The sequence below is a fragment of the Phaethon lepturus genome, unplaced genomic scaffold (genome assembly GCF_000687285.1).
Source record: "Phaethon lepturus isolate BGI_N335 unplaced genomic scaffold, ASM68728v1 scaffold1455, whole genome shotgun sequence".
NCBI classification, from domain to species: domain Eukaryota; kingdom Metazoa; phylum Chordata; class Aves; order Phaethontiformes; family Phaethontidae; genus Phaethon; species Phaethon lepturus.
The window spans coordinates 9,258-28,226 of NW_010540961.1; the positions used below are offsets into that span (position 1 = coordinate 9,258).

Consider the following 18,969-nt stretch of genomic DNA (forward strand, 5'->3'; position numbering starts at 1 on the left):
GCAATATATTCCCACCAAAGCTGCTGAACAGCAAAAGCTTCTGTGAGCCCAGAGGCACACGTGCTTTCTGTGAAGTCTGTTTTTAATCCTTTAATTAAGAGATGTAAGAGGAGTCCTTCTCCCTCACTAATCGGTGGAACGTCCTCCTTGCTGTCAGCTTCTCCTAAAATGCCTGACTAGCAGTGGGTGCCAGTCTGGGCTGCTCTCCTCCTTCCCCCCTGCCCTGGGGGTCTCTGAGCATCTGTGTTCCTCTAGCTCACTATGTGGGAATGACACAATGCAGCTTTTCTTGCTCCTCAACTTCTTTTAGTGGTAATTTGAAACTTACCTTTTTTTCATGACTCTTATTACACAAGCATATTGTTCTTAAACTGCTCTTGTTTGGAAGGTTTTTTGGGTGGATGTAGCAGGTAGAGGGCCACTTGCTGTCTCTCTAGAAAGGCAGAACTGGTTTGGGTTGCAGTGGGGAGATTTTTCTTCCCCTTCCTCAAACTCAGCCCTTCAGTTCATCAGACACAAGATAAAGAATTATTTTTCTCATTTTGCTTCACTTAAATTGGGAGAAGGGGGTCAGCATTGCCAATGAACCCACCTCTCCTATGCTTGCAATAGTAGCAGGGAAGAAGGATCACAGCTTTTAGCTAGCAGGTGGTCATCTTGTTCCACATTTAAAGGATTATTGACTGGATCTTATGCTTTTGCGTATTTAAGTACTGAACTGTGAATGTATGCACTACTAAAGCTTACTTAAGGACCCATTTAACTTCCCAGAAGAATAAGGCTTGATTTCTCAGATCTGAGGTTTGCTGCACAGCGCAGGGAAGGCTGGTATTTCAACACGTATTTTAATATTGTGTGTTTCAAGAAAAGCTTGTTTAAGCTTCCCAAGTCAGTGAGAACCAGTCTGTTACCTTCTTGATCTTTGCATCCTCCAACCCAGTAACCTTTGCTTCAGATCCAAAAATAACCGAAGCAACCAAGAAGGGTTTTGGGAGAGTGCTTTCTGGCCCTTATTAGCACAGCTGCAAGCAGAAGAATTTGTAAGTCCTGTCCTCTCAAAAAATTACAGTGCTAGGCTACATATTTTTATAAAGAAACTATCCTTGACTAAAAGACTGAGACAATAACTTCAGCGGAGGGCATTATGACTCAGCTTTTGGAATTGGCTTAGTCTAAAACCTACATCTATTGCTGAATGATTAAGGGTGGGTGCAGAAAAATAAGGAAATAAGGAAAAAACACCTTGTAAGTCATGGTAGTGTTGGTCTTAGAGGCTGCTTTAAAATAGTATAATTTGAATGTTATCTTAATTTTTAGATGTGAGAATCAGCTCTGCAGTCTGAGGATAATGAGCTAGTCTTTTTAAAAAAAGTTGATATCCTAACTTTGAAATTTATGGGAGATACGGTTTTAGATGGTGGCAGTCTGACCAAACTGCAATTAATAATTAATAATTATTAATTAAATACTGCAATTAATTACAGTATCCTTCAGGTACTGTTTTGGTTTTTATGTTCTAAGTGGAGAAGTAATTTCTGCCACTTCCTGCTATGCAAAATAAAAGTACCTTAGTTAATAATGGCTGTAATTAAGGACTTGGAAACATTTGCCATGCTCTCTTGTTTCCACAAACTTGTGTTCATGCTCTCCAAAGCAGCAATGGTGCAAGTGTTTGGCATAACACGTCATGCACCAGCAAACAGTTGTACTGAAAAACTTTTGGGATGTAAGCTGCTTGTATCCAAAACTGATGAAATGCTAGTGCTGTTATGTCAAAGATCTGATGTCCAACTGTCAATGATGTGTTTAAGCTTTGAGTGGTTTTGAGTGTCTGTGGCTCTTAGAGCATGTCTGGCATCTTAAATGTCAGTGGAAGCGGACGCTTTGTGAGTCAGGGTTGATTTTTCTGTGGTATGATGGACAGGTGGGTTTGTGCTGTTTTGCTATGGAGATGCGATGGGGATTTGTATGATGAAGTTTTTTCAAGGAGCTCTCCATTGTGAGTGACTGAGGCTGGAAGGAGGGCAGGATGGTTTGCAGCCAGAGTTCTTTCCAAAGTGGCTCCTCGTGGAGTGTGGGTGTTTCTCTCCAATGTGCTAACTGGCCTGGTGGAGGACTTGTTGGGATTGTTGTGAGGATATAGCAGTACCTTCATTACTTTAAAACAAAGAAAATAGTGAATATTTTGAAATGATGTATGAATATTGGATGTTAACAGTTTCTCGTGGCTGAAGCTATAAATCTCAAGGCTACTTTGGACTGGCCCCTTTATGTACAGCTGAAAGAAAAGACGTTGCCTCTCAAATAGGGAATACAAACACTTCGATCTGGGGGATGGAAGCGAGTCCTTTTTTTTTCCTCCTTCAGCTGTAGGCATTAAGACTTTACTACTGCATCTTTATTTTCCCACAGATGCTTTTTTGCTTTCTTAGTTTGGGCAGTTGGGTCAAGTGCAAGCACATGCAATACGTTTTTGCCCTGTCTACATAAATGCTGCTACTCTTGTGCCATTTATGTTCTGTAGAGTTAAGGCAGCATTGTGTCTAAAGTACCTGATATTTTGATCTTTTTGGTGTTTTTAAAATTTCCTATTGCGTCACATCAGTAGTGAACTGACGCTCCTTTTTTCTCTTTTTCAGCCAGATAATGAAATCTCTTCAGACTGCAATCATGTAAGTATTGCTTTGTTTTATTCAGTCTCTAGCTATGGCACTTGCACCTTATATCCCTTCTCAACCTTAAGAATTTTGCATAGTGTGGTAGTTTGCAAAAGACATTCATCAGGACACATTTGGGCTTCTGTACTGGCCTGTGGGGGAAGAACACATGGCGGCTTCTTTAACCCAGTCTAGCCACTATGGCCTTACTGGCGGGCTTCCAGAGTGGAACATATCTAAGAGCTTCATAAACTGTACTTCTGTATCAGAGGAGGATAGCAGATGTCTTTCCTATTTTATGATTGGGGGGTGGTTCCCATGAGTTACTGGGAGCACTATGATGTGCTTTTGGGAAAGATGTGAGCAGTACTGAATTTAAACTCAATTTCAGCTGTTGAAGCCTTCTGTGTTACTTTCACAGCTGCTAAATTCTTGTTTGGAAAATGCTGTGGGAGTGTGATATTTAGAGGCAGTTTGAACCACTTGGCTGATTTTAGAACAGATTTCCTCTCAGCACTGTGTTTAACAGTGAGCAAACTGTTAGCCAGTTTTCAGGCTGTCAAGCTGACTCTTCAAATCCTGAGACTCTAGGAAAAAAAAAATATTATCAGAGCTAAGGTTGGTATTAGGCTTCCTTTGGCTTCTGTCATTTGTATTCCGTTAGAATACACGGTCTCAAGATCCTTAATTGTTTGGTTAGCCCTTGACACAGACAGGCAAGTGCATGTCTCAGTGACAGGCTTGGTTTCAGATGCTTGAAAAGCTGTATTTTGCTTTATTATTGGGAGATATATTCCAGAAGTGAAACCTGGCCATGTTGTGCAACTAGTAATTTCCAACTGTGTTTATAAATTAACCTTTAGGACTGTGCTGCCTGACTTCATGGCCACTGTATTTCTCTGTTGTACAGGGTTGGATCAGATGAAGGGCATATCATGTTCCTGTTTAAGTCTTTTTTTTTTAAGTGAAAACTTCAGTAATTAAAATTTATATACCTGACACTTAAATGTGCCAACAGAAACTACCTGAATGAAGAAATTGAGCATTCTAGAAATCAAAGTTGGACCTTGCTTCTGCTGGATTAAATGACAGCATATCTGCCCCAAGGCAGATGTCAGGCTGCTGTGGATTATAGAAGCCATTTGGGAATAGGAAGTGTGGGCAAAGTCTCATTTTCCCATCAGAAATTGAAGGAGTGATCAAAAGCTAGACCACAGAGACGCATCTCATGTCCGTATGTTTTCTTTGCCTTTCTTTGCAGTCTTTGGTAGTACAACTGCTGATCATCCCCTGGGAAAATATTGACCAGTGCTAAAATCTGGATGATTTTTTTTTTTAAGTTGCAAGTGTAACCTTCCTTCTGTCTGTGGCAAAGTTCCTTTGGAGAGCATCTCATTTCGAAACTCTTAAAGTTTGAGATTATGAATGCAGAGTTGTATTCTTATGGTGTTGGACCTCATTCTTGTCCTTCTGATCCTGGCTGGGAGAGGTCTATAGCACTCTTTGCAAGGCCAGGTTCCCTGTTTGTTTGGTTTTATCTATTAAACCTGCATATTTACAACTTCTTACTCCCTCTGAAATAGCTGAGGATACCACCATCTCCTCTTTTTAACTTTTTGCAACTCCACAACGTGAGGTGTGAAAGGTGGCGTAGCTGTGCTGATTCCAGTTTTGGTTCTCTGTGTGTGCTTCCACCCTCTTGGTGATGTAAAACTGCTCTCTGGGTGTGCAAGCATGTTTTCATGTTTTCTTAATGTTTTGTGTACAATTGAAACCTCAAAATAAAAGTTTGACTAAACTGTTTATCCTTTTTGATATTAATTTGATGTTGTCATAAATGCAGAATACTTGAAATTAATTTTTAAAACTTTTTATTAAAAATGGTTAAATGCAACTTAAGTTCTTAGAAGAAAATCGTATGGGCTAATAGAGCTTCTCTTGGGCAACATTTCAGCTATTCATTTGCTGTGGTTTTGCTATCTTACCCTGTATTTTTACTTTATGGTGCCTCAGGAGGGCATCTGGGATATATATATCTCTGCAGAGTGTGACTTGCCCAAGATTGATTCTTGTACAGTGACTTCTAGGTCAGAGGCTAGCCTCTAGGCTCCTACTTGAGCTAAGCTCTAGCTCCTAGAGGGACAGTCGCCTTTACTGAGGTTTGCAGTCTAACCTCTAATGTATCATTGTGCTTAGCAAGAGAGAGAACTTCCTATAGGTTTGAAATATATCTGCGTCCAAAAAGTTCTCTGGTCGCAGCCCCTCACAGAAGGAACCAGCTGCATTGTCTCCGTCTTTTTTTTGCTAGGCTTTTATTAGTTTTTCAGTATGAAATATGCTCATCTTAAGGATTTACTTTCTGTTAAATCATTTGCATCAGGCAGACAAACCATGGCACAGAAAGGCGTGGTGGGATAAAGATGCTGCTAAATATGCAGCAGGGAGCAAGTTACAGCTTTCATTGTTTTATCCTTTCAATTATGAAATAGTCTTCAATTAGATATTTCCTTTTAATGAGTCGACTCATGACCTTATGGAGAGATTTCTAGCTGCCTGAATTTGTTCAATATGACAAAATTGTTGGAGAAATTAAGGGACAAAGCTATTGTCGAGGAGACTTTGCATTGATGGTTGCTCTGTAGAAGGGTGATGATACAGTCTGGGAATAAATGATGTTTCATTCTTTTTTGAAGCAAAATATTTGTCATTCTCCATGGGAAGCTCTTAAACCCCTTTTCTATAAATGCTCTCTCTAGCTCTTGTGGAACTACAAGTTGAACCTGACTACAGATCCAAAGTTTGAATCCGTGGCCAGAGAAGTCTGCAAGTCCACTATTGCAGAGGTAAGCCAGAAGAAAGGCATGGCTGCTGTTGTGGCACTAAGGTGTTTTTAATTTCTTTGTGATAGTGAACTAGTGTGTAAATAATGTTTTGGGTTTGGGGAAGCTCTAGTCTTACATGCCGAATTACTAGGTGTAATTAATTCGACCTCCTTGCAGAAAAAGCCAGTTACCTTAGTGGTGCCAGGCAAAGGGGTGGGAGAAAGAAATGATAAACTAACAATCCATCAGCTCTTACCTGACCTTTTATCAGAATCTGGTGTGGATTGGATTTGTTTCCTCTTCGACAGTTGTAGCAGTGTTGATGTATAGAATCATAAAGGTTGGAAAAGACCTCTAAGATTATTAAGTGTTCATTTTGAGAGGAATACACAAATGGAGGGTGTCAACAGCCTGGCTTCAAAAGTTTGGGAATTAGTTGAGGGGTAATCAATTGCTTTTTCTTCATGGCCTGCTAGGGTTCTGCTTCCCCTTCTCAGCACTAGCTGAGTTGTGGTAAGAATAGCATTAGTGGGAAACAGTCATTTAGTGTACAGAGAGGTCCATGAAATCATTAATACAGGAAGGCTAGAACATCAAACAGAAGGAAAACAGCTTGCATTGAAGAGTTACGTTGTGTTTGGAGTTTGGTAGCTCTCAGGAGCAAACACTGCCAAATCTATTGAATCCCACTCTTTTGCAATCGTAGGAAAGATTATATTTTTCTGGTTTATGTCATTTAGCTGCTGCGGAATTTTTACAATCAAGACATTCTTGAAAATACTCTTTTAACAGTCTGTTTAATTACCACTTTTATGTGGTGACAGTCTGGCATTGTTGTAAACGATGCCCTCTAAATGTGGGATATGATTTTGAAAAACAGTGGGAAGACTATACAGAATTTTAGCTGTACAGTAACCACCAGTGTTCCTCTTACAATTGTGGTGAACGATGATGTGAACCGCTGGTAGTTTGCAATTGGTGAGCAGCTTTTAGTTAAAGGAAAAAAGCTGTATAAGAAACAATCTCATGTGTTTGATCCTCTGATATTTAATAGAGGCAGGTGCACTAAACCATTCCACTAATTCTTTAAAGGTACTTCTACAACACTCTTTGAACCTAAGATATATAGTGGGCATATACTGCTAATATATAGTATTAGTCTATTAATATTTTTCTTTAATTCCCACTAACAGGTGTTTTCTTGCTGGGTGACTGAGCTCTGATTTTAAGTATTGCTGTATATTAAGAACAAAATACATCTAGAAGAGTAATTTCTAGTAAAAGTTATTTGGGAATTGGTGGCTGCACCAGCTGGGTATGTTTAGAAAAGTGGACCTTTAATTTTATCAGCTAAATACAGATTTAAATTTCAACTTTTTTTCAACTGTTGTGATCTTTAAAAGTTCTGGGAATAGTTTTTGTCCAGAATTATAGTTGGCTACCAGATAATGGCAGTTGCTTCAGAAGTGGCCAGGCAACAATGTGATCGCTTGGTCTTTTATGTAGTTCAGTGGCGCAGGCCATGGAGCTCTGGGGCTGTTTCCAAAGCCAGGCTCTTCCAAAAACAGCATGTTGCTGTTGCATGCTGGTTTGGCTTATGGTACTTGAGCTGAAGTAGGGCCAAACCAAAGATGCGGCTTTCTTGGAGAAAGCTTGCTTGACTCTCTCCTTTTCAACCTGCAACAAATCATAGGTATTTTCACTTCAAAATGTATTTTATGCCTTATCTGTAACAATTACGTTGATCTTAGTAACTCGTGTTTTTTCTAATGGTTGTGTAGATTAATTACAAAATGTTCTACCAGCCTACATCTGCCTTCAAATAATGGTGTTTAAAATGTTGCATGTTTTATTTGTTATATAGAAAGTAATGGTCTCATAAGCTGGGGCAGAGGGAGGTTTTGTTCATCTAGTCTGACCTGTATGAATCTGTCACAGGATGCCCCGAGTTAATTGCTGCTTGAATTAGAATATGTCTTTCCGGGGATGGCTCTCCATTTTTTAAAAATTTTCCAGTACAAAGATTCCAAGTTGGTATTTGAGAACTGCTAAAATGGCTCCCTGCCTGTTCCCATAGTGCTGCCCTTGCTTGATATCTGAACCTGCCTGGATTATTGATTGCCATGGATCTCCCTTTAGATTGATGAGCCCCTTCAGTATTTGTACAGGAACAAATCTTTGATGTAACCAAGTCAACCCATGTATCTGTTGCTTGGAAAGTCACCACTGAACTTCAGTGTCTGGCTGTCAAACATGCTTTCTGTGTCATTTTGGCTGCAGTTTTCAGCATGCTCCTGAACAGGGAACACCAGAACTGGCCAAGTATTTCAACACGGGCTTCCCAGGGTTAAGAAGAGTCTGTATAATCTCAGTACTCCTTGGAGCGAGGCATTGCACTGTTCCTATCGCAGTATTCCTTGGGGAGTGTCCTTAACTGATAAGCAACCATGTTTTCCACGTCCTTTGGAAAGACACTGTCAAAACTGCCTGCATCTTTTACTTCCAAAGGTGATGTTTTTGGCCTAACTGCCTGCTTCCCTGAGCAGTGCAGGCTGTGACATATATTGGGGACCTATCTGTTCGTGTACGCTGCTTTTTCCAGTCCCTGCACAGCTTTCAGCTTTTGTTAGCCGTGATTTTTTTTTTGACCACTGCATAAAATGGTTTAGTATCAACCATCAGTTCCTATAAGAGCCTGATAAAAAATTACTTTGAGGATTTTACTTTATAGTAATTTTCAGCTTCCAGCAAATTATAAACAGGTCAATAAATACTATGTTGACTTTTGAATCTGTCTCACTTCTAGCCAAAATGTTATATTGTATGAGGTCAGGTGGCTAATGGGGGTCCAAGTATGATTTAGTGATGCTGTAATGTGCTCAGTTTTCTAAATAAAAGTTTGTCAAACTAGCATTTTTCCTACAAATCCATTTGATTGCAGGCCTTCCATGTGATTATTATGGAAGATGATTATTGAGCAAGAGGGTTTATAATCCTCAAGGTCGCTGCATTTGCTTTCTTCAGGTGCTGGCACACATGAGGTATTTTTCATTTCTGAAGTATTTTCGAGTATTCTGACTTACTAAAAATCAAACTAAAGCCTAGAGGGTTTCTTTGCCGGCAGGTTTTGAAGCTACAGTTGCAAATTTCTATGAGGATTTTTTTTAAAAAAGGGTTAAATTCAGTAGCTGCAGCCACTGTTGTTTGTTTTGGGTTTTTTTTTAACAGATCAAGGAGTGTGCAGATGAACCAGTTGGTAAAGGCTTCTTGGTGTCATGTTTGGTGGATCACAGAGGCAACATCACTGAATACCAGTGCCATCAGTACATCACTAAAATGACAGCCATTATCTTCAGTGATTATCGGTTGATCTGTGGCTTCATGGATGACTGCAAGGCTGACATCAATCTCCTGAAATGTGGCAGCATTCGACCTGGAGAAAAGGTATCCAGAGAACATGTAGATCACCAATAGGCTTGTAAAAGTCATTATCTTAAGGAAACTTATGTGGAGACTCTGCAACAGCACTGTTTTCGTACTTGCAACTGAGAAAATACATGGCATATCTAACTTGCCTGGAAAAGGTGATGTCCTGATTCTGTATAGTTCCTTTTTAATAAATATGCATTTGTTCCTCTATGAGGGACTGCTGTTCAGAGACAACTTTCATTTGTCTTTCCTTCCCTTAGAGCATCACAGGTGATCTGGTAGGTAGTTGTCTTTTTGATCACGCTCTGTCAGGCTTGGCTTGATATGGTGAATCCAAACAATAGATTTAAGCAGACTTACTGCTAAGGCTTATTTCACAGTCTTGTCGGGTCAGATGCAGGAGGGTTATCACGGTGATGTGGCTGGTGCTATAACCCTTTCTGCTTTCTCAGGCTGTCGTTGATAGACTGGATCAAGAGCTTTTATTTGTTCACTTCCCCTTTCCCCTCCCCACCTGAAAGCAGTTGAAGGGCAGGTAGTACCCAGTGTCATATTTTACTTGTACAGACTTTAATACTGTAGTAGTTTTACTAAGTAAATCAGCATTCTTTTGCCATACAAGATTTACGTGGAGGTTGATGCAAAGAAGTTTGTGGTGACTGCATGTGGGGCTATTCTCAAGGCACTGTCTTTTCCCCGTGTACTTCAGCATAGCTAATGCAGGCAGCAACTATGTAGTGCTGTAGGAATGAGTGGCTTCATTTACAGTAAGTTTTTATATTTAGGGATAGTTAAAATACCATCTTTTTATAGTGCTTTTCAAATTATAGCTCTTAAATTTTTAAGAATTAATCTCTTAAATCAGCTATTAATGAAGCGGTAAAAAGATTTAACAAAAAATACACACTTTTTGGGTTAAAAAAAGTTCCTACTTTTTTGAGATGTTAGCTGCTGTAAGCAGTTTCAGGTTCAGAGTGTGTTAAATGGAAGTACTAGTGTATTCCAGAAGACTTACCTGAACAACAGAAAGCAGAAAAATAAGGACTTGCTTTCAAGCACAAAAGCAACTATAGAAGTGGGAGGAACTTACAGGCACTACAGGTTCAGACTGGTAGCAGCTGAGTAACTTTCTCCATAAAGCAAAGGCTTTCTTCTAATCCTGGGCTGAAGGACCTCATGAAATAAGAAATTGTTTTGAACAATAAGTATAGAATCACAAGTGTAATAATGGGAGTCATGTCTGCATATTACCTGTGGCCTGATTAAAATAAATTAAAACTTATATACTTACCGTAGTGTGTATTTCGTGAGCCTAAGACAAATCTGTGGTAGAAGTGAAACCACTGCTGGCAGGCTTGTGTGCACAACTGCATAACCCACTGTATCGGTCACAGAAGTTAAGACGAGTGAAGGGTGAGGATGGCCGGGGGGGGCTAAGGTCGCAAGGGAGAGGGAAATGAACGCAAACTTTGGGTCACCAAATGTCTGTGGCATAGCAAAGGCAGTCACTGCCCAACCTTTTATGGGGGTTAGTGTAGTTTATGCGTATTCCTCACTTTCTTGGTACCCAAACTAGAATATTTTGCTTTGGTTTGTGAGAGCATTGCAGCCTGTCGGATGATTTCTTTTGTTATGCTGTCATCCTTGGCACTTAGAGCAATTAAAGTATTTTGTACTGCTATGGAAACAGCTATAAATGGCTATGCAAGCATTTCTTTTGTTGTGTTCTGTTCTATCTCTTTTCTGATTTGGAGAAATCTCATCTAATTTACCCCCATCAGATGCTGGTTCAGGTTTTATTGCCACGCTGTAGCTTCTGAGAGTTGCCTGTAGAGAAACAGTCATTACCCTTTTGTGTGACTGAATGTAACTGTGAGTTTAATAAATAGGACCTGGATACCTGAGGAGGAAGATATGGGGGAAGAGATTCATATCTCTTGTGGGAATAAGCATGGGTAGACTACTAACTCCATCCACATCAGTCAGCTAGTAGATTGCAGTTATGATAGCTTAATCATAGTAACTGGGATAGACTGGCTTATTTTTAACTGTAAAAGGCACTTCAGTAGGTATTGTGGAATTACATTGCTTCTTGAAGCCCTTCTGCTAGCTAACCATTTACTTTTTCTATACTTTTTTATTTCAGCTCATGTTCCACTTCCTAACTTTCTGCTTCACAACTGAATTCTGTTCCTGCTGGGTTTGTTGCTTCTGATGTGGTGGTTTTTGTTCTTTCTTTTCCATGTTTCTTGTTGGTTTCCTGCTCTGTAAGAGCTATGAAGTTCAGCATAGAGGTCTCAATCTGACTGTAGACTTCGTTTTGCTGCATATAGCAGAAAGGCTGTAGGTATTCTGGAATTACATTGCTTCTTGAAGCCCTTTTGCTAGCTAACCATTTACTTTTTCTATACTTCCTTTTTTATTTCAGCTCATGTTCCACTTCCTAACTTTCTGCTTCACAACTGAATTCTGTTCCTGCTGGGTTTGTTGCTTCTGATGTGGTGGTTTTTGTTCTTTCTTTTCCATGTTTCTTGTTGGTTTCCTGCTCTGTAAGAGCTATGAAGTTCAGCATAGAGGTCTCAATCTGCCTGTAGACTTCGTTTTGCTGCATATAGCAGAAAGGCTGTAGATGTGTCATTTGAAAGGATTAAGTTTTGTGATACGCCTATGTTGCAGGGTGGGTTGGGTTTTTTTCCTTCCAGTTAACGGAGAAATATTTAACAGTAGTTTTGGTCACCTTTCCCACTGACTATTGTGCTTCATAGTGAATTTGATCTCCTGGCATTTAAAGCTTGCTTTGTCCTCATGCAATAGGGATCTAATTTGAAATTGGAATTGGTAATTGCAATGGACCTTTTCTTCTTGGACTGGCTATCGGAATGAGCTGCTTTCCTGATCCTGGTAACGTCCAGGATTGTATCAAACTAGCGGGGGGTGCTGGAGTTAGCCATGATGTCCAAACTGAAGTTGATTATTTGCCATAATGAAGGCTATTTAAGTGTCAGTTGCACACCTGTTGTAGTGCTTTATCAGATAATAGTATGTTTCAAATTCCTAAAAAAAGACACATTAGGAAAGCATTGTTTTCTTGCTTTTTCACCCCTAAGTGCTTTGAGTGCAGTTGCTCTTACTCTTTAGTTCTGGACACAGAGGGGAAATGAGTCTAAATGGGAAGTGATGATAATGTTCAGCTCAGTCTTTGTTTACTTAGTGTAGTATTATAGCAGTGTACTATCAGTTGAAGTACGGGGAATTAGGTAATCTAGGAGCCATTCCCACAGCCCCGGTGCCCGGGTTGGCCAGGTAGAGTGCTGAGCTGGAACTCACAATAGGTCTGCTGGGCGTTTTTCCATACTCTGGCTGCTCTGGCTCCAGCAAGTCAGCACAGCCATTCAGTGCAAGGTGCTGTGCTGATGAGAAAGGTTACGTTTTCTCCTCCTGCCTGCTGCTCCTTTCTACTCTTGACTCTTCTCTGGTCTCTTTTCTAGCTTCTCTCTGCAAGTCTGCAGCTAGAACAGTCAGACACTCGAGGCATCTCAGGTTTCAGACAGAACAAAGTCTTCTCCAGGGGAGCTTCTGACAAAAAATAAACAAGAATTGCAAAGCCTAAACTATTCTGTGGAGCAAATCTCTCAGGCATAGAATGAATAGTAAAAACAAATTCTGTCTTGGCCTAAGGCCATATGCCTGGAGTGTGAATTTTGGTCATAGGAATGAAAATGTCCCAAAGCATTGTGCTAAGGCGGGTTTGCTTGGGCACATTTAGAACTTAGTTCCATTTCTTGATGGCTCAAAGTCCTGTAGGACAGTACTGAAAAGCTGCTTGAATCCTTTGTGAATCTAAATGTATTCTTTCATAAAAGCACGCAGAGTTTCAAGGCACTCCAGACTAGATAATTATCTAGTACGTCTAACAGATCTCTGCAACTTTCAGTTAAAATTCTCATTCGAGATTGATAGTGGTGGTGAGGCAACAATTCCAAGAAACGTGTGTGGCTTTTTGATCTAATCTCTTCTATTTCAGTGTGTTGCACTGGAGAAATAGGGCCCAGACTCTTGTCAGCCCCTGCAGCAATTTTGGGGAGTCCTGACTTGTGGCATGAACTTAGAGGCCTTCAACTCTAAAGGTGGAGGTTTTCCGACAACAGGATGCTGGATAGAGGAAGAGCTTTGGGATTCGTTTCACAGCAGAGGTGTAGCAGGCATTTATACTTTTGTATACATCAGGCAGCTGGTGCTGGAGCAGGACTGGGAGAGCTCACACTGTGAGCCTTTGGTGCCTCTGAAGCTGAACTGGCCCCGCAGGATGGGTGGCACATGGAGTGCAGGTGGGAGCAGGCAGCTCTGCATGGTGTAGAGCTGCAAAATGGTGCAGATGCTGCAAATGTGTGTCAAAGGTGTCCTGCTATCCTTAGGTCAAGCCTGTCAAACTTTTGATTGCCACCTGCTTTAGAAAAAGATGGATGAATGCAGCTGTACACATGGTTGTTTTCCCCTCCAGTCTGCAATAAGAGATTGTACAATCTTAAATACAGTAGGTGTTAGCCTATAATTAAAAGCTTGAAGTGATACTTCTCTAATACACATTTATAAAGTCCCATCTATATTCCGTTTGGCCAGTAGCCTGGCTGCCTTCATGCACTTTTTGAAGAAATTAAAAGTTAGGACGTCTATATTCCGTTTGGCCAGTAGCGTGGCTGCCTTCAATGCACTTTTTGAAGAAATTAAAAGTTAGGACCTCCTTAAGCTGGCTTAACTAGTCAGCACTAGCACTCAGGGAGCTGAACTGCCTGAAAATGAACTCCAGATTAGGTCAGTAAATCTCCTAGACAGCCTCAAGTGGGCACAGGAACACTAATGGCACCACAAGAAAGCATGTAAATGCTTGGAGGTAGAAGGAAAGGGCAGGACTGCATCTTTTATGAGCCAGCTGTGTTGACTTGTGTGTTTCCATTTCTGTTAAATCTGGTATGTTTTAAAATTGGTCTAATACAGGGCAGCAAAGTAGACAGCACTGCAAGATGATCTACTCAAATGTAAAAATTGTATTTGCAAAGTAATGCAATGAATTAGTTATTTCATGTTGTGTCCCTGAAATGCAATAGTAAACATTTAGCATCTGGCATATGGAAATATGCTTTCACCAGACTATCAGCTTTATGTAACATGACTCTGACCAGGAATCTAGACCTATGCCACAAGAAACCAGGAAACCTGATTTTTCCTAGCAGGACAAGCTTGTCTTGTGCCTTCCTTGCTGGCTTGAGGGGAGGCTGCAGGTGAGTGAGAATAGTCTTGGCCTGCCTTGCCTCCCAGCTTCCACCTCACCTAGGCTGGAGCAAAAACTGTTTAAAATGGTTGTTTTCAGTCATTTACGCTTGCCAGCTCCTCAGTTGTAATTACTGCCTATGACCACAAGGATTTGCAGACCAGTGTTTGTGTTTGGCATGGTTATGGATAAATGACAATTTTAAGTAATCTGGTGAGTATACTACTAACTAGTATTCCTCACATCCTTTTTGGATTCAGCCCTAAAGGGACCGTTGAAATATCATTATTTCTTCAAAGATGCTGATATCTGGCCAGCGTGTGGAGTTGACTAGTTCCCACTCAAAGAAAAGAACAAACCAAAATATGGAGTTTTGGGGTCTGTGGTTTTGGGGTGCTTTTGTGTTTTTTTTTTTAAGGGAAAACTACTTTTAGTTCTTTTAAACTGATGATACTTCTGGGTTGTATTTACAACTTTAATTAGCCAATTCTTCTTGTGCTCCAAGTGTAGCAGAGTTAAAACAGGAATGAAAGGCTGTTTGCCTGAAGAGACATGTCAGAAAAAAAAGATTTGGAAGAGTTGCATGGCTTTGAATAGTCATGGTCATGTTTTATGGGAACTGCTGTCTTACTCATGCTGCTGCAATGGCAGTGGATGAACCTACTTGACAGAGCGAGCTGAAGGGATAGCTCCTAAGTGGTTACTGCAAATGCCAGGTTGAGTGATTTGGATGTATGCAAATCTTCATGCCTTGGTGTATACTCCAGATAGTCTGATATAAGTTTAGCAGCAGTATCCTCTCACAGCAGAGCAGCATAAATTAAGGTGGTCTTCACAGGAAAAACTTGCAGAAGCCTTGAGAGATCGGTTCCAGAAGAGTTCTTGTTTGTTAGAGGAATGAGACCTCCTACAGAGATAGATGGGTGGTAAGGTTCCCTTTCTAAACATGTAAAAAGGCTGTAGGAAACTAAACGGAGCTTTGATCAGCTTCACCCTGCATCTTCTGGGCTTTCATATAAAGCACAGGCTGTCTATGTTTGGCAGTCACTGGTGATAGTCCAAAGTTGTCTTCAGGCTTGCAGGACAGTAGACGTGGCATACAGTATTGGGCCAGAACTGCTTTGTCCCGGATTTCGTCTACTCTTGAATTCTTTGAAGGTTTTTTTTATTCTCTTAATGGAAGAATTGAGAAGCCTATGTTGGTCAAAGCTCCTTTGTGGCCTTTTTAGCATCACTAATTATCACCACCCAAACTGAAGGCTTGTCTCAATATGGAGGAACTATGATTTTTCTCTCCCCCAGGTATGTTCTTAATGTGATGCTGTTGCCGTGGTGCAGAGCGCGCTATGTCGGATTAAAGATAATTTGGCTGTTTTGGTAGACTGCTCTGAGCAGTGTGACGAAGTAGTGATAATCTCATTAAGTCACAGTAGAATAGACCCAGAGCATTGGAGGAGGTGATTTCATGGTGACCATCAGCAGGATGGTGATGTGTAGAGTGTGTGGATAGTACAGATATTAACTGTTGCCTCTTCTGAATGTAAATGCAGTTTAAGGTGAACTTTTGGAAGTCTATATGTAGACAGTTTGTTACTTAATTTATATGGTGCTTATCCAGAATCACAGGCTAGTTGATTATGTAAGCGCTTGATTACAGATGTTGTCTTGCTCTTCTCGTGTAGGATGCCCACTCACAAGGAGAGGTGGTGGCGTGCCTGGAAAAAGGCCTGGTAAAAGAGGCGGAGGAGACGGATCCTCGAATTCAGGTTTCTGATCAATGTAAGAAAGCAATCCTTCGTGTAGCTGAACTCTCTTCAGATGACTTCCACTTGGACCGGCATCTCTACTTTGCGTGCCGAGATGATAGAGAACGATTTTGTGAAAATGTGAGTAGCTTTCTCTTGCCTTCTCTTCTACAGTAATCCATTAAAAAAAAACCCAAAACCACACTGGAAGAAGGAATGGAATGGTACAGTGGAGCCTGAGCAAGATCATGTAATACTGAAAACAGACACCTTGTGGCTTTCATTTTGCAATAAATCTGGTATTAAATTCACTTGTCCAACAAACAACCATTACTTCCAGTGTGTTAATGAACTGAATTGGCATAAATGGTTTAATGGGCGTCAGAGCTGGCGTGAAAGGGAGTGGAATGACTCGAATGGGGAAGAGGCAGCAAAGGTAAGTGACCGCTCTTTTCTACAGCGGTAAGCTGTTGCACAAGGTTAGCCTGGTCTGACTCCTTATCCCTGGCGCGATGAGCTGGAAAGCTGCATTGCTCAGTCTGAATTAGCTTGTATCAGCTGAGCGGCTTGGCACTGAAAGGGTGATGAACATGACCAGATTTTTTTAATGCAACAAAATTTAAAAGATCTTGTAGTATAGAATACATATTTCTAACGACAGTGTGTATATATATTACCTTTAATATATTTCTGCTTTAAAAAAATAAATCTCCTCAGGTGTAATTTAGCCTGCTTGTTAAGCATTACAAGTCTTGTCTTTAATGTATTTCTGTTCTGTTTCAGACTCAGGCTGGGGAAGGCAGAGTCTACAAGTGCCTCTTTAATCACAAGTTTGAAGAATCAATGAGTGAAAAGGTAGGTGTCTGTTTTAGTGAGACAAATCCTTAATGCAGAAATCATCAGATCATTCATCAGTCCAGGCTTCATTGTTCTTTTCTAGTGCTGAGGAAAATCTGTCATCTACATGGTTGGATAACTGACTACTTTCAGATGCTTTTACTTTGATACGTTTATGTTTCCAGCTACGTGCTGATGGCTTGAATTAATTGTGCTCGAGTTACAGCCTTTAAAGTTAAGGATTTAAATAAATCAAAGCTTTTGAGTGGGTAATTTGAGAAGGTAGATGTGGAGCTCGAGTGGTAGCACTGTGATTGAGTGTTTAAAGTAGAAGTCGCACCATGCTGGGGTAAGCCTTGGCTAAATGCTGCCATAATGTACAGATTAGCAACAAAATGCCCAGGTAACTCAGCACAGGAAGCTGTGTGTGTTTCACTTCTGTTTTCAAGGCTATCAGTGTCTGACACTGAAGCAGCAAATTCTGTGGGAAAGATGCACAGGTCAGTTAGTGATGTTTTCCTTAGTGTCTCTGAAGATGTTGTTTTCAACAACAACAAAAAATTGTTCTGGAAAGCCAGACCTGAAAAGAGTTTGTATTGATGTAGGTGTTCTGGGAAGGCAGCGGTGCCTTCAGTGATTTTAGGAGCAGCATTGTAGTGTTTGGGATTATACAGAATTATATCCACTGTGTGAAAGGATATGAAGATGGATATCTGTACAGCCCTCCTTGGAGAAGCTCTGCTGAAGGAGCCAGATTCAGAGGCCTGGAGGGACCAGACTAATTTCCTTTTCTTTAAATGCATTAGCTATCTGAAAGCTTGGTTCCAATTAACAAATTCAAAACAGAGAGTGATCCCTGAGGGCTTAAAACAAAGCTTCATTTTGTACAAGCATGTTACTGAAATGGACTGCTGTTTTTGCTTAACCTGGTTTTGGTTGTACAGGGACAGTGGTGGCTTTTGAAGGGTCTTTTCCATGATCAGCTATCTAAGATATGGAATGTAAGATGTTGAGAGGTTAGGCAAAGCTGTAGCAGATGACTTGGTAGGGAGAGAGGGGTGGATGCTCTGAGGGTGCAGCTTGCAGAGCAGGAGGAACACAAAATGTAGTTCTTGCTCTTGTAGCTGCCAATATTGTACCATCTGCAAAGTCCCCAGTTTTGTAGAAGCTGTTAACCAGTATAAAGTCCCTCCTTGCTGATGGCATTGGCTGTTGCGTACATGTGCAGCCAAAAATAGCCGCCTAGTGTCTGGCTGGCTCTGTGTAATCCAAAACTGCTTTACCAGGATGGGCCTCCCTGGCTGTACCTGACCTACCCTGCTGTGGGGGATGAGGAGTCTGCGAGCCTGTATCTCTCTGTGTCCAGAGCTTTACGTCTGCCTGGTTCCAGTCATGGCACAGAGATGGGAACATGAAGGAGAGGGTGGGAATATCTTGGAGTAGGGCTTTCCAGGTCCTGGAGTAGGTATGAGAAGGAGGGAGAGAAAAGTCAAAAACCTGATGTAAGTAAGGGGAGAGGACTATAGGCCTTCTGTTCCTTGTGCTGAGATTGCTCCCTGTTCTTCCCACCCTACATGTGCACAGTTTTCCTTCCTTTCAAACAGGCTGAGAATGAACAAATTTGTCTGAGGTATTCTGAATTATCTGCCACTCTTGGATTTAGTTTTCCCATAATTTAAACCAAAAGCTGCAAAGCACAGCGATGTTCTTACAGGCCCTTTTTTGGATGAAATTTAGAGGGGGGTTCTTGCAGATGCTGGGTTTGGCCACAGTGCATCCTTGTGAGCCTCACCAGTTGTGGAAGATGGCTAGAAATTCCCATGGTTAGACTGCTTTATCTGCTCTCATCTGTTCGGTGCATTTCAGAACAAACCCAAAGAACACACTATTTCATAAATGCGACTGGAAAAAAGTTGTTTCTTGAGGGCATGGGGCGGAGCGTGTACCACAGCTGCCATAAATGTCAGCAACTGATCTTAGTTACGGAGAATGAGTCATGGTCTCAGCCATAGCTCTTCACAAAAAGCTGGATGAATGTGCAATTTTCAGAAGTGCTCTGCAGAGAGCTGCTGCCTTTAAAACCCCTGATCCATTGACCTCCGTGTGCATTGTTAACTGTGTGGTTTCTATGAGACAAATGGAATTTAAATGCATTAATTCTAAAGCATCGGTCATCTTTTGAAACACAACTTGAAAGCTTAACAGCAGCA

General features: G+C 41.0%; 1 protein-coding gene across 1 annotated transcript in view; it reads left to right on the plus strand.

Annotated features, from left to right (window-relative positions):
* Window positions 1-2,639: 2,639 nt before the first annotated feature.
* LOC104621155 (Golgi apparatus protein 1-like) overlaps window positions 2,640-18,969 on the plus strand; it is a gene marked incomplete at both ends in the record, with an annotated part of 28,046 nt that continues 11,716 nt past the window's right edge. Inside the window, 5 exons of the mRNA XM_010287571.1 lie at window positions 2,640-2,672; window positions 5,414-5,500; window positions 8,708-8,923; window positions 15,860-16,063; window positions 16,706-16,777. Coding sequence (XP_010285873.1) covers window positions 2,640-2,672; window positions 5,414-5,500; window positions 8,708-8,923; window positions 15,860-16,063; window positions 16,706-16,777 — 612 coding nt within the window. The remainder of the gene's footprint in view (window positions 2,673-5,413; window positions 5,501-8,707; window positions 8,924-15,859; window positions 16,064-16,705; window positions 16,778-18,969) is intronic.